At 62.4% G+C, this 14,813-nt stretch overlaps 1 protein-coding gene across 5 annotated transcripts; it reads right to left on the reverse strand.

Annotated features, from left to right (window-relative positions):
* Positions 1-175: 175 nt before the first annotated feature.
* On the reverse strand, positions 176-14,175 carry LOC120763327 (transducin-like enhancer protein 2). 5 transcript variants are annotated; one of them, XR_005704079.2, is made up of 20 exons: positions 14,040-14,175; positions 13,858-13,955; positions 13,316-13,379; positions 12,102-12,146; positions 10,306-10,368; positions 10,027-10,101; positions 9,377-9,569; positions 7,326-7,426; positions 6,265-6,357; positions 5,939-5,983; positions 4,720-4,848; positions 3,507-3,636; positions 2,966-3,126; positions 2,544-2,620; positions 1,875-2,124; positions 1,445-1,692; positions 1,199-1,342; positions 967-1,117; positions 760-836; positions 176-678 (listed from the first exon to the last, which is right to left on the reverse strand). XR_005704079.2 is itself a non-coding variant. In XM_040086510.2 (20 exons), exons 1-20 carry the CDS (start codon positions 14,061-14,063, stop codon positions 571-573), a joined length of 2,277 nt encoding a protein of 758 aa, XP_039942444.1. In that variant the 5' UTR covers positions 14,064-14,175; the 3' UTR covers positions 178-570. The 5 variants fall into 5 exon arrangements, 4 of the variants coding, with proteins under 4 accessions (XP_039942444.1, XP_039942442.1, XP_058279570.1 ...); XM_040086510.2 differs by having other exon boundaries at positions 178-678; positions 1,199-1,346; positions 9,377-9,566; XM_040086508.2 differs by having other exon boundaries at positions 179-678; positions 1,199-1,346.
* Positions 14,176-14,813: the final 638 nt, after the last annotated feature.

Consider the following 14,813-nt stretch of genomic DNA (forward strand, 5'->3'; position numbering starts at 1 on the left):
AGGGCAGGCAAGCAGCCACACCTCCGCCACGCTGGGAGCGTCCTGCCCTGTGCTGCCGGCCAAAAGCAGCCCCCCAGGCCCCCCCTTCAGAGCCCAGCCCTTGGCACAGCTGGCAGAGCCGGCTGGCAAAGGCCCCTGCCCAGAACCAGCCCAGCCCTTCTTTTGTTCCTTTTTATTAGTAAGGGATTGAAAACATAGTTAAATACATTTCTTTACTGATAATTTACAGCTGTTTCTGCAGCAGAAAATGGGTGCCATTGAGTCAGTGGCAGTAATTCAGGAGACACAGGCTTTGTCCAGCTCCCTGTGCAGCCGGCCTGAGGGACAGACAGGGCCCAGGATGTCCAGCACAGCCCTTGCCCGGCCTCAGGGGATGCCAGGCTGCACCCAGCTCGCACCTCCAGCCAGGAGAACGGTGCTGGGGCCTTGATTTGGAGTCTGAAAGCAGTGGAGAAGGAGGGAAAGTAGAGCTGCAGGAGGGCAGGTCCAGCACTGGAGGCCTCTGTGAGCCGTGGTGACTTTGGGCAAAGTGTGTCCCCGTTCCTGATGGTGCAGGGATGGTGACAGGAGTCAGTAAACAACCTCGTACACCGTGGCCTTCTTGTCACCAGAGCCCGTAACGATGAATTTGTCGTTGACGGAGATGTCGCAGCTCAGGACTGACGAGGACTCCTTGGACTGTGAGGGAGAGGGCAGGAGGTGAGAGCAGGGCTGGTGCCTGGAGCCACCATCAGCCCCTGCACCAATGCCTCAGCCCACCTGGAAGATGCTGGCTCCGTAGGGCGCCCGCCAGGCGTTGAGCAGGTTGTCCTTCCCCGTGCTCACAAACCACTTCCCTGGGACAGGAGACAAAGTGGGTGTCAACGTCTGGGACTCCACTCAGGGGAGCTGAGCACGGAGGAGTAAACCAAAGCGATAAATCTGTGGCTACCCACAGCCCAGGAACAAAAACCAGCCCTTGCCTACCGCAGGAGGCGAATTTGAGAGACAGGACACAGCTCTCGTGGAGGTGCAGCTGATACTTGTCGGGTTTGGTGACGTGCAGGATCTCCACGTTGCTGCTCTCCATCCCCACTGCCAGCCACTCTCCCATCGGGCAGTAGCCCAGGGAGAAGATCTGAGGGGACAGACAGGATCACACCACGGCCCAGCAGCTCCCACCTGGCCCCAGGGTGCTGCCACAGGGCTCCAGCCCTACCTGGGAGCTGAAGTCGTGCTGCTGCAGCTGCCGCCCCTCCCGCAGGTCCCAGCAGCGCACGGTGTTGTCCAGCCCCCCTGTCCACAGCTTGGTGCCGTAGTTAGAGATGTCAATGCAGCTGGCACCGTCCGTGTGGCCTTGAAACTGCCTGGGAAAGAGGGGGATGGAGAGGGCGAGGGCACAGCTGTCAGGGGAAGCCAGCTCCCCAAGAGCCAGCATCTCCCCTCGTGCCTGCCCCAGACTCACCTCACCATCGTCTGGTTCTGCAGGTCCCACACCACGATGTTGCCGTCGCTGCAGCAGGAGAAGCAGACTTTGGCATCAGGGCTGATGGCCAGGGCGTAGCAGGCGGGGGCAGAGGAGGTGAGCTCGGCCTTGATGCGGGGCGTGGGGGCCGCCAGGTCCCAGATGGACAGGGTGCTGGCCTCCCCGCCCACGATCAGGCTGCGGCCGTCGGGGAGCAGCTTGCAGGAGCGGATGTAGTTGTCACGGTTCTGAACGCGGGCCACAGGCAACAGGGCAGGGCGAGAAGGAGACAGTGAGCACACAGGGGCTCGCAGGAGGCACCTCTCCAGATGTGAAAGTCCTCTCTGTCCCCTCCACTGCAACAGGGGCACATTCCCCTGCCCAGCCCCAGCCCACAGGCATCTCTGCTCCTCCTCCTCCTCCTCCTCACCAGGCAGTCCAGCTGAGCCACGGCCGTCTTGGTGCCCGGCTGCCCCACGTCCCAGACCTTGACGCAGCCCTTGCCCCCGGTGTAGACGTGGCGCGTGGAGTTGCTGATGGTGACAGCACAGACCACCTCGCCGTGGGTCAGGGTGTGCAGCTGCCGCGCGTGCCGGGGGATGCCGGAGCCGATGAGGGCGTCGGGGGGGAAAGGCACCGGCTGCATCTGCCCGTCGGCGCTGACGTGGAAGGAGTAGGCACTGGGAGGGAGCAGAGCAGTGAGAAGCAGGGCAGGATCCTGCGTGGACGGTGGCTGGTGCCATGCAGATCCCAGCGGGTCTGGCACAGGCAGCACGGTTTGGAGTCAGGAGACTCCATGGAAGGAGGAGGCAGTAGAGGGGAGCAGAAGAAACAACCCCCTGTGTGGTGCAGGGGAGCTGGGGGTGATCTCTCCATTAGCCAAGGCGGATGGTGCCCCTTGCGCTGTGGCTAATGAGGGATTTAATTACCCAGCTCCTCTTTGCTGCCAGGGATGAAATGGCCGTGCTGGAGTCGGGATTGGAGAGCAGCTGCCCCTCAGCCCTGCCCTGGGTGAGCCCTTGGACAGAGACGCTCCCAGCCCCTGGCTCAGCCCCTTGCCCTCACCCTCCCTGCAGCCCCAGCGTGTGCAGCCACTTACGGCTTCCCTCCAGCGATGGTGGAGAGTGAAGAGGAGAGGGTGGAGGCCCTCAGGTGGGGGTGTGACTCAAACGCCACCTGCACAAAACGAAGGGCACGTGAGGAGCAGAGCAGAGGACACCAAAGCTGAGCCCAAACCTTTCCCTGCACACCCTGGGACCAGGCCAGCCTGGCTCCATGCAAGCCCCCTGCTCGCTTTGTCCTCACGTGCACTGACAGAGACCAAAATGGGTTCCCACAGACACAGTTACACACCAATGGAACCAGCAGGGGCTTCTCTGAAGCCTCCAGCAGCCTCACAACCCAGCCACGCCTGGAAGGGAGCCCTCCCCACGGCGGCAGCCCCCCTCAAGCCCCAGATATTGCACACCCAGGGGACAGGCAGCAGAGCCAGCACACCCGGCCCCTCCCTGGCTGACTTACCATGGGGGAGCGGCCGTAGAGCACCGCGCCGCTGACCTGCGGCGAGAGGTGGATGCCCATGTAGAGGCCCGGGGCCGGCAGCTCCCCGCTGAGGGCGGCGTGGGGCACCATCCCCAGGGAGGACGTGTAGGGGCCCGAGGAGCTCAGGGGGCTGCGGAGAGCTGCACCAGGAGAGACCCGCGTCTTGGCCCACGGGCGCGAGCGAGCGTCACCCGGGGGACGGGGGCACGGCCACCCCCCGCAGCCCCCACCGCCAAGCCCTGAAGTACCCAGCTCCATGCAGCCCCACCGAAATGACCTGAGGAAATCAGGTAAAACCCCTGCCCTACCCTCACCACCTCCCTCGGCAGGTCCGAGCCCACCAGGCAGCCAGGTGCGTGGCAGAGGCGCTGCTGCTGGCCTCGGGTCACAGGTCGGATTTTGTGGAGCAGAACGGCCCTGCCAGCTCTGCTGGCGGCACACAGGCTCCTGCCTCCCTCCATCCCAGCCCCAGGGCGCTGTCACGGCAGAGCAGAGCCCGGTGCTGCCCCTGGACACTCACTGACGGTGTCGGTGCTGGGAGCCTTGGCCGGGGGCGGCCGGAGCGGGACGGCCGAGCTGGGCCCGGGGGAGTCGCGGGCTGGAGAGGAAGAGGAGGGCTTGGAGGTGGGAGCGCTGGCCACAGAGTCGGTCTGTGCAGCAGAGGAAAGAAGAGCAGCTTCAGCAGTGGGACCAGAGCCCGGGCCAGCCCTCCCCAGCCCCACGGCCAGGCCAGCAGCCTCCACAGCTGGCAGGGTGGAAGGAGCTCCGGGGTGGAGCTGGACAGGGACTGGCTACCCAGAGCCTGATCCCCTGTCCTCTCCTTCGCCCCTCGCACATCCCCACTCTCCCCACAGGTGCAAATGCGCCATGCAAGCTTCAGGTCACCCCAAACTGCCCCGACCCTGCAGTGCCCACCAGCACAAGACCCCACGGACACATCTGCTGTTCCCTCAAGCAAAACTCCTCCTGCATTCGGGGGCACCCCCATCCCCAGCCTGGGACCATGAGGATGCCTGGCATGAACTGGCCTCTCCAATCCCCACAGCTATTTCATTCCTCGCTTTTATTTTTTTTTTTCCCCCCCTCGCCTCTCCTATTTCTTCTGCTTTTTCTGTCTGGGGATTATGTCGACACCAGCAAAGGAAAAAAAAAAAAAAAAAAAAAAAAATTAATAACAGAGAAAAAGCTACGTGCTGTGCTGGCAGATTGCTCAGGGCGCTTTGTCTGCTCTAATCCGATTGTGCCGGGGAGCTGCTGCTCGCTGCTGCCCGCAGCCCCCAGCTGGCTCCTGACCCCGGATGGGGGGACGTATCACTCGGTCCCTGCGGTGGCTGGGAGGCCAAGGAGTGGCAGAAACATCCCTCCCCCTTCCCACATGCTGATGTTTCAATCTGAGCGCTGGACTGGTGCTTGGCAAGGAATAAGGAGGGGGGAAAAAAAAAAAATAAAAACCAGAACAAAAAAAAAAAAAAAAAAAGGAAAAATCAATTGCTAAGAGCAGCTCTGGGGAATCCTGCAGGCAGAAGGGTGGAGAACAGTGCAGAGCCTGTCCTCTGCCCAGCAGCACTTACCCTACCCCGAGGGCACGGACCCCCTGCCCCAGGGTGGGAGTGGCAGCGAGGACAAACCGCCGGCATTTCTGTGCCCCTTTTTGCGCTGCAGCAGACCGGCCACAGAGGGAAACTGAGGGCTGTGCTGCCGGCCCCAGCCCAGGCTGCCCGGGGGCTCCTTACCGGGTTCTGCTCCTTGGGCTGCAGGGCCGTGGTGCTGCCGCTGGAGCCGACGGACGCGGGGCTCTCGGGCAGCTCCCGGCGGGATGGAGCCGGGCGGTGGCCGGGGCTGCCGGGCTCCGAGGGTGGGTCCTGGGGGGGAGAACAGCTCTGTGGGAAGCAGGAACCCCTCTGTGAGTGACAGGGACCCCGGGGAGCCACCCAGGACCACCACCAGTCCCCTCAGCCTGAATGAGGAGCATCTGCTCAGAGGCCTCGGTTCAGCTCCTCTGGATGAGAAACGGCCTCGATTTCGCTCCCTGAACAAAATGAGAGGTGACAGCAGGTTCAGAGGACACCGGTGGGCATGGATGCCTTCACGAGGAGGGAACGGGGAGCAGCACACACATGAGGAGCTGAGACAGGGCTGCCATTTCAGAGGCAAAGCCACCCTCAGCCCTTGCACTCCTATAACCATTCAGCCAGCTCTGTGACTTTTTATCACAATAAGCAGCTTTCGTAAGTGTCATTTTCTGCAGAAATTCCTGCTGATCCACCTTGCAGGGTTTGTATTTTCTTAGGAAGTGGCACGAGTGAAAAAGACATCGTGTCTTTCTCTCCCCTCTGCCTTCTAGGAAAGGAACAAGTATGTCCCCAAAAACATCTTCTCTACCAAGAACAGCAGCGGCTGGCATCGAGTTCTGTCACGTGTGCCTCAGCCAGGAAAGTCTGGACCAGAAGCCTGTGGCAGTTCCATTGCAAAAGACTGGAATTCAGTGAATCCCCTGCACTGAGGTGTGGTAAAGTCGAGGCTGCTGGAGGGCCAGGCAGGGCAGGACGTGGGCTCGAGGCCCGGGGCTGGCAGGGCCAGGGTGTGCCGCGAGCCTCCTGCCACAGGAGCTGCCAGCAGCAAGCCCAGCTCCACGGAGCTCTCATCCCAGCTTATCAGCCTCCCCATACGGGATGCTGCAGCAGAGGGGCTGAAAGGGGATTGTCAAGCAGAGCCAAACCTGTGGCTGGCAAAGCTGAGCCCTGGCTGGCACGGCCTGCCCAGAGCAGGGGGAGTGGAATCAGTCCTGGCTGGCACAACGCACTGGAGCGGGGCTGGCACGCGTCCTGGCTGGCCACTGCTGCCCAGCAGCAATGAGCTGGAGCCTGAAGAACCCCAAAGCCGAGGAACCAGAGTCCTAAACCTAAGGAGTGCAGCTTGAGCAGGACACCTTGGCAGGCTGCAAGGGCTTACCTCATCCACTACCAGGTTGTAGTCACTCTTGTCCCCATCGCTGTCCTGCAAGGAGGGAGAAACCCAGAAGGGCTCAGTGAGGACAGGGAGAAGCTGGACCAGGCTCTGTGCTGTGCCCCAGGACCCCAGACAGCAGAGGGATGCATCTTCCCCTGTACTTCACTCCATGGACCACCACCAACCGTGTCAGACCTCGGGCGGAGGGGTCTCCCTGGGGCTCCTCGTTTGCTTTGTTCTTGCTGACAGGACACCAGCCCTGTGCAGCAGGACAGGGACAGGGCTCCTCCCCAGCCCAGTGCCCCCAGCCACAGCCCTAGGTCACTCACAGAATGCCCGGGCAGCTCCTTCTCCTCCCGCTTCCGCTTCAGCCCCGTCCGCTCCTCGTCCTGCAGGCTCCCGGGAGGGGAAGAAGAAACGCTCTGAGGCAGAGAGGGAGAGGGAGGTGTGAGCCACTGCGAGGGCACACAGCCACCCCTTGCCTCTCAGTGGGGCCAGGCCCTGCTCCACGACCACCTCCATCCTGGGAAAGCATCTCCCGGGCTGGTGGGAGGACCCCAAACCCCAGAGCCAAGCGAGGAACATCCCCAGCAGCACTACCAGAGAGAGATCCACCCCTGCAGAGACAACGAGCCGGGCTGGAGCAGAAAACCCCCACTGCAGCCGTGTTTGCTTCACCTCAAGCCTGGCAGGAGCAGGGGCCAAGCAGGAAGAACACCCCTCTCAGACGCTGCCGGGGTGTCACAAAGCTCCTGCCGGGGTGTCACACAGCCCCTGCCATCCCCACACTCAGGACAGTGCAGCCAGAAATGACGGAGATGCCCCATCGCAGGGCTCCCAGCACCGCGGGATCCACAGCTCTGACACAGCCGGGGAGCACAAAGCACCGGGGGAAGTGCCTGGGCAGTCCTGGGATCACAGACACCTCCTCTACCTCCTCCTCCTCCTCTCCCACCTGGGCAGCCCAGATCATTAACCCTTCCCTCCCCTGCCGGTCCCCTGCATTCTGCAGGGCTACTGTGGAGCCTGGGAAGGGAGTCACAGCTCTGGGACTGGGGGGCATCCTAAAAGGGAGGGGGCAGCCAAGGACTGCAGAGGGGCTGACAGCTCTGAGACTTGTTCAGAACGATTCCTAAACTGGAAACTCCTTGAAAAGGACAGAGCTGGTTATTTTGGGAGCAGCCCTTGATCTTTAGCTCCTTGCATCAGCAAAGACTGAATTGAGGTGGCCCAGAACCTTCAGTTACAAAACCCTGATGCAAACACAGCCCACCCAGGCCAGCAAAGCTCAGCCAGCAGCCCCATCCCTTCCCAGCAGCCAGTGGCCAGCTTGGAGCACGCTGGAGATGCCACCAGGGCCAGCTGAGGTCACTTGCCTGTCACAACTTACCCGGCTTGGGGTGTGTTCTGGAACCAGGCAGCAGCGGGGAGAGCATCCCAGGTCCATGTCAGAGCAGAGGGGAGGACAGGAAGAGGTCGTTAATGCCAAGCCTGGGCCCCACACACCCGGGCAGGAAGGAGAGAGGGGCACAGCAGGGCAAGGCAGGAAACAGCAGGACACAGGTTTAGAAAACAAACAAACAAACAAATCACACCCGATTTCCCACACTGCCCACCTGAAGTGTGGATTTTCTGTTGTCTAACGGGTGATCAGCACTTTGGTGTTCCCTGGGGAAGCAGGGGGACCTCTACCCACCCACCTCCTTCCATAAATTATCCCAGCTTTGGAATCTCTTCCCTAGACACGACAACAGGCCCAAAGCCACCAGGAGGGGACAAGCTGTCCGGCCAGCGGAGATCCCCCGAATCACACCCCTCCTATTTCCTTAGGAAACCATGCCCAAAAGCCCTGCCTGGAAACTCTCTGAGCCTTCTGTACGCGCACAGCAAAGCAGGTCCACTTCCCTGAGCCCAGGGAAGAAGTGCCAGGCATTTACTGCAAATCCAGGCACAGGGTTGTGGGCTGGGGTTCAGCAGCTTCCCCTGGCTGGTTTTTGCTCCTAAAGATCCATCAGCATTTGGAGAGAACGAGTCCAGGTCCCTGCTGGCAAAAAGAGGCAGGCAGGGATGGGAAGCTGAGGGATTCTTGTAGGCACTGCTCCAAGGCCGTGGTCTGGAGCGGGACCAGACGCCTGCCACCAGCCCTGCACCCCTGGCTCAGCTTGACTCACACCGGCTCTGGCTAACTATGGCAGAACACCGAGGATTAACCCTGGACAGATGGAGCATTTCAACCTTTTTTCCTTTTTTTTTTTTTAATAAGGAATGGCCCTCACCACAGCCAGGCTGAGAGAATTCTGGCTGGAGGCACGGGCTGCCCGGGCTCTGAGGGTTAAGCAGGCTCAGCACAGCACAGCCTGCTTTTATTCTCTCTCTGGACTTTGTTTTCCTCCTTTGTGGAAGCCATCCTTAAAGAAACACGGGCAGGATTTGAACTGCAGACAGCTGTGTGCAGGGGGCGGGCAGAGCTGCCACCGACAGCCTCCTGCTGCTCTTTTCACCACCTTGAAATCTCACAGGCCAAACCAGAGCAAGAGAACCTGCAGCAAACCCCACCCAGAGCCTGGCTTTGCTGCTGCTCTTGGGCCCTGACCCAAGTGCATTTCAGACAGAGCCTTCCCCAGGGGGGTCTGCAGGGAAACATCACTCCTGCTAAATCTGCCTGCCTGTTCCTGGCCCAGGGAGCTGCCCAGAGCCTCTCTCCTCGTCCCAGCCTCCTCTCAGCACAACCTGTGCTCTGAGAAAGGTGACTTGAGCTCAGAGCAGCTTCTCCTTTGTGCAGCCCTTCAGCAGCAACAGGCCACGAGCAAAGCTGGGCAGCGTTACTAATTCGGCCCAGGCCTGCCAGTGGCATTCGGAGCACTGATTTAACGATGATTAAATATTGATGATGTTCGTAAGGCACTCGGTGATCCTGACAGGAGGAGGCACCCATATGGACTAGGAATTAGTGTAATTTACACGGCACAACACAGGCAATGAGGCTCTGCTTGCTGAATTCCTTGCCCCAGGCCTGTGGCTGGCACGGCTTCTCTCGGGGGGCTTGCAACAGCATTTTCCCTAAAAGTCTCATCTTCAAGTATCAGATCTTTACTTGGTGTAAACCATGGTGTAAAATAGAGGGGATTTCTTGTTGGTGGGGACCTCCCAGCTGCCTCACGCACTGGAAACACCCAGGGGAGCAGGGAGAGCTGCGTGTGTGCACAAACACTTGTCTGGAGCCAGGGCTGCACACACGGCATCACTGCAGAGCAGCAGCTCCCGGGTCAGGAACAGAGCCAGCCTCCTGGGGCTGCGGGCATTTCACCAGCTGGATTTGCCATCCCCGGGGACGCAGCAGCCGGGAGCCTCAGGAAAGAGGCAGAGCAGGCAGCACACGCTGCCCAGCACGGACTCAGCCAGCCTTTAAAGGGTTAACGCAGCTGCATTTCTTCCCCTTACCTCTGTTCTCCCCATCCTGGGCCACTCTGTCCTCCTTGGTGGCCAGCTGAGCCTGTGCCATCAGTGCCCCCGAGAGGGCCAGGAGCCCCGAGGCGCCGCTGGCCCCGCTCAGGCTGCAGGGCTGCACGCTGGCGGCGTGGGCTGCCAGCGGCAGCGGGGATGAGTGGTGGGAGAGGTGCTGAAGCTGCTGCTGCTGAAAGAGAAAGAGCAAACGGTCCTGGATGTGGAGGAGGCCGCCGCAGCCGTGCCCGGGCTCTCCCCTGGGATGAGAGGAGGGCAAGGAGCTGCACAGGCTGGGTCACACCCTGCCCCTTCCCCCGCGGGCTGCTCGGGCTCTGAGGCTTCAGCAGGCTCAGCACGGCACAGACTCTTTTATTCCCTCTCTGCATTCTGTTCTCCTCCTGTGCCCCTTCCACCCACGAGCCCCTCCCCGCCGCAGACACGACCCCAGCACTGCAGGGCCCAAGCCGCAGCTCTGCCCCAGCCTGCAGAGAGCAGGGGGGATCCCAGAGGGCATCCAACGCCTTCAGGACAGCGTGGAAAAATCCATCACCGCAATGGGGGTATCAAAATAGTAAAAAACCCTGACTTCCCCCATCACTGCAGACCCCCAGGCAGGAAAAACCCCACAGCCAGGCAGTGCCACTCACCCCGACGATGCTGTTGAGCTCCCCCATGGTCACCTGCTTGGCCCGTTCCACTGCCTGCAGGACCTGCTGCTGGTGCTGGGGAGGAAGGGCACGGGGCTGGTCACACCGTGCTGCTGGCTGGAGGGAGCCCTCGGCCCTGCACAGCCCCTTCTCCCACCCCTCCAGCCCAGCATGGAGGTTTTCTCCCCCAAAACCTCCCGTTGTTCAGGCCGGACTTGGATTCGCCCCTTCCCAAGAAGCCAGAGCAATCTGACTGCGCAACCCCTGCCTCCTCCTCACCTCCTGCGTCAGGAAGGGAATAATCTGGGCACAAATGGCACTCAGCCTCTTGACAATCTCTGCCTGAAAGAGGAAGCAGGTATCACCAGGGATGAAGGGCTCTGAGCCCCATCCTGCCCCCCAAGCATCCTGCACACCCTCAGCCTCGGCGGAGGAGTTAAACTCTCCTCACTCACACCTTTTGGCGGAAATTCTCCTGCTGCCTCTGCATCCCTGCTGGGATTTCCCGAGCTGCTGCCAAGGGAGGGCTCTGCTGGACCCCCTCGGGCTGCCAGGCACAGGGGAGGGAACCCACGGCTAAATCCCGCCGTGGCCCCGGGCCAAGGCAAGCTCCAAGCTGTCGGTCCTTTCGCAGCCCAGCTGCCTTTGCTCAGCCCAAACCCATCCTGCCGCGGCCAGCGGGCAGGGACGGAGCGGAGCCGAGCCACAGGCGCTGGCAGCAGCGGGCTCTCCCTGGGCCTTCCCCTCCCAAACATCCAACTCCGAGCCAGGGCAGAGCAACCAGGATGCAGAACTGCGCGGATTCAGCATCGCGCCAGCAAATCCCGCTGGTTGTACCTGCCCTGACCCGGAGCAGGGACTCCGCTCCCACCCTCAACAAACCCTGGGACAGCTCCCCCTGCTCCTCCAGAGGCACAAAGCACCCCCAGACCTGCCCCTGCCCACGAGGGAATGCAGAAAACCCGGTGCATCCTCTGAGGAGAGGCTCTGCGGTTGCAGACAAACCCACAGCCAGGCCGCGTTCCCAGCAGGGCGAGCGGCGCTTCCGAGGAAAAGGGGCTGCGACTTCCAGCCCAGCCTCTCCGTGAGAAAACCCACATCTCCCGGGGAAAACTGGATTCCCCCCCTGCTGGAAATCCACCCAGCGACCGGCTGCTCTGAAGGGTTTTATCAGCTCAGGTTTCTGACAATCCCCGCCGGTGTTGCAGAGGTCAGACCAGGCTGGGAGCCAAGGGAGAACAAAGGGAACATTTACCTGCCGTGCCCCACACCCACCGGCACCCCGTGCTCTCCTGCAGGTCCCAGCTGCTCCCTCAGCCGCTGTCACCATGCCCACAGAGCCAGAGACCCCCTCCTGCAGCCTCTCCTGCCCAGGCTCACGCTTCCCAAGCACTTGGCCGTCACCTCGTGGGCAGAGCCCCTGGCCCCACCTGGCTTGGGCCACCCCTGGCTCCCACTGGATCCTGGAGCATGTGAGGGGGGCAGGAACGTGCTCTCGTGGCCTCCACCACGCTCCCCGCTAACAAAAGGAGCAAACTCGGAGGGGCTGAGCCAGCTGGAGGGATATGGCAGTTGACTTGCCACTTTGTCAGGCATTGGTCCAAACTAATTTCCCTGGCAGAGAGCCCACGATGACTAGATTGATAAATCTGAAGAGGGAAAGCAAATTAACGCTGGAACAAAAGGGGAACCAGGGAAGGGTGAAAACACTCCTCTGGCTTTGGGAAAGGAAAAGGGGATTAAGGAAAAAAAAAAAAAAAGAAAAGAAAGACAATCCATTTGCCTCTGGGCTCTAGCTCCTGCTGTTTCCCTCCACATCACTCCTTCAAGTGGGGCCCCAGGGAAGCACTGCAGGGAGGCACCGGGGCTCACAGCAGGGCTCTGAGTGGTTCTTCTTTGGGATGGGGAACTCAATAACACATCCTGACAACTGCTGGATCCCTTTGCAAGCCAGTCCCTGCACAGAGCTGTGTCACATCCCCCATGCCATTAGAGTTACCCGGGCTCAAGGGAGATCATTTCCCAACAAAGTCTCCAACCTCCCCTGCTGCCGGCCCGGCCCCCAGTGCACTTACCTGCTTGTGCATTTCAATGTTCAGGCCGTAGGACATCTCGTAGTACTGAGAGGAAAACCAAAACACAGCCTGCTTCGGAGCTGTCCAGAGCAACAGGCCCAGGACCAGCCCGGGGTTTGGCTGCCTCCAGCCCACGAGGAATGGCTGGGATGCCGTGCCAGGGGCTGGGGATAAGGTAGGGAGCAGCCACAGGCTGTCAACACCTGCAGTTTCTGCACTGGTTTAAGCCAGGCCAAGCCAGTCCTGCTGTCCCCCCCCAGATCCTGTCCTGGCTCATCCCACCCCACTTGGAACCCCATTTTCACGCCCTGGCACCGCTGCCCACCCACTCAGCCTGTGCAGAGCAAAGATGACAACAGGTTACATCCTTCAGCAGCCACCAGTGACTCTGCCAGGGGTGCTGACCCCAAACCCTCACACCTGGGCAGAAAAGGGGACGAGAGGACCTGCTTTCTTCCAGCAAAGCCTGTTCCAAAGGTAGCAATCAATTTCTGGAAATCCCGGAGCCCCCAGGATGTGGGGAGGGACCCCGGCTGATGGATGAGAGGAAGGTGCCCTGCACCCTGGGCTCACAGACAGGGCTGGATGGATGCACCCCAGGATGGGGCTTGCCCAAGTTCACATCCTTTTGTCACCTGGGTTCTCCCTTTCCCCAGAGGGGACAGTAAGGTCAGATGCTGAAGGAGAAGGAGCTGCTCTGCTGTCTCCATCCTCTCCGTTCCTCCCAGCAGCTCCTCCTGCTCCTGGCAGGCTCTGCCTGGTGCCCAGGTCAGTCTGTCTTGGCACCTGTTAACCCCTCTTTGGCAACTGTGGAGGCTCCTGCCCTGCTCCTTCCCCTTCCACCCAAACCACGAGCCTTGGAGCATCAGTCCTTAAATGCCCACCCCTTGGGAGAGAGAGAGAGGGAGGAGTGGGGAGCTCTCTTAAAAGGCCAGATAGAAAAACGTAAAAAAAACTCAATAAACCAACCCTCCCCCCAAAAAAGAGACAAAACCTATGGCAGGATTCCAGGGCTCAAGCAGCACTGAGCACCGAGACAGCAGCAAAAAGAGCCAGCGTTGCTAGAAATGGTGATTAACTCCTTCCTCCCTCACATCTCCCCAGCCCCAAGGTCAGCACCGGGCACAGCAGTGGTTCCTTTGGGCTGAGAGGAGCCCCAGCACCCAGATCTGCCAGCCAGGGGGGGACGGGGTGACACGGCAGGGGCAGCTCACCATGACATAATGTCTCTGCATCTCTGTCTTCTCGCTCACCAGCTTCTCGCATTCCAGCTTCAGGCTGCAAAGGGGAGCCAAGGGCTTCCATTCACCGACCTGCAGCTCCTGCCCCATCCCCGGCACCTCGGCGAGCTCAGCACATCTCCTGCCCGCCCCTGCGGGCTCCCGGGGCTGCAAGGGTGTCACACACCCTCCCTGGGGCACCCGCACCCCAGGGCTGTGCTGTGCACACACCTGTAGCTCTGTCTCCTCCCTGCCCCTACACCGGGCTCAGCCAGAGGAAACGCGGCTGAGCTTCCCCTCTGGAACCCCGCTCAAGACCTGGAGCCCCAGCTGATGTTTCCACGCTGCCCCTCAGCCCAAACCCCTCTCCCCTTCCTCCGCAGGCGCTCCCTTCCCCAGGCGCCTTTTCTCCACCTCCTCCCTCCCCACTTTCCCCCCTGCTCGAGCGCTCCAGCCTCCCCTGTCCCATCACTCCTCTGCCCCCGGCGCTCCCGCAGCCCAGCCCGGCCCCCGGCCCCCATCACCCCCCGCCCCACCTGTGGTACTGCGCCTGCAGGAACTGAAATTCCTCCTTGATGCGGTCGCAGATTTCCAGCACCGAGAACTTGAAGGGCTGCCCGGGCTGCAGCGGGGGCTGCGGAGACACGGCCCGGCTGGAGGCTGCGGCTCGGCCCCCCGGCCCGGCTCGGCTCGGCCCCGCCGCCCCCGCGGCACTTACCGGGTGCCGTCCCTGCGGGAACATCCTGAGCGCCCGGGCTCCCGGCCCGGCTCCCCCCGCTCCCGGGGCGCTGCCCCCGGCAGGGCACGGCGGTGCCTCGGCACGGCGGGGACCCGGGCTCCGGCCGAGCGGCTCCGCCGGGGCGCGGGCGGCGGTCCCGGGGTCTCCGGTGGCCCCCGGCGGGGCCGGGGCGGGGCGGGGGCGGCCCCGGTGCGGGGGAGCGCCCCGGCCGCCCGCGCCCGCTTAAGGAGGCGCGTTCCCGCGGGGCTCGGGACGAGGCGAGCGCCGCACCGGAGCTCCCGCGCCGGCCCCGCGCCCGCACGGCGGTGCCGGAGATCAAGGGGAGCCCGGGAAAGGCGGCGGCCTCGGAGCCGCCGCTCCGGTCCTGAATGGAACCCCTCGGGAGGCGCCCGCCCGCACGGCTGTTCCGGCCCGGGGCTCAGCGGGCGCGTCCCGGGCCCCGCCGGACGCGAGTTCCCCAGCGCGGTCCCACCCGCGCGTGCGGCCCGGAGCTCTCCCGGTCCCCGGGGCGGTTCGGTCCCCGGGGAGCGACGCCGAGCGCTGCCGCCGCCCCCAGCGCTGCGGGCGGACGCGGCACCGGGGGGGCAGCGCGCGGGGGCGGACATCACAAACGAGCGCAGCCGGACAGTGCCGGCGGGGCCGGGGACCTCAGGGGCAGCGGGCCCCGGTGCACAGCCGGGCCGGGGCGCCGGGCGGGCCGGGGTCCCTCGGGACCAGCCCTTGGCGTGCCCGGGGCATCCCCACCGGGAGAAG

The sequence above is a fragment of the Hirundo rustica genome, chromosome 26 (genome assembly GCF_015227805.2).
Source record: "Hirundo rustica isolate bHirRus1 chromosome 26, bHirRus1.pri.v3, whole genome shotgun sequence".
Taxonomy (NCBI): Eukaryota; Metazoa; Chordata; class Aves; order Passeriformes; family Hirundinidae; genus Hirundo; species Hirundo rustica.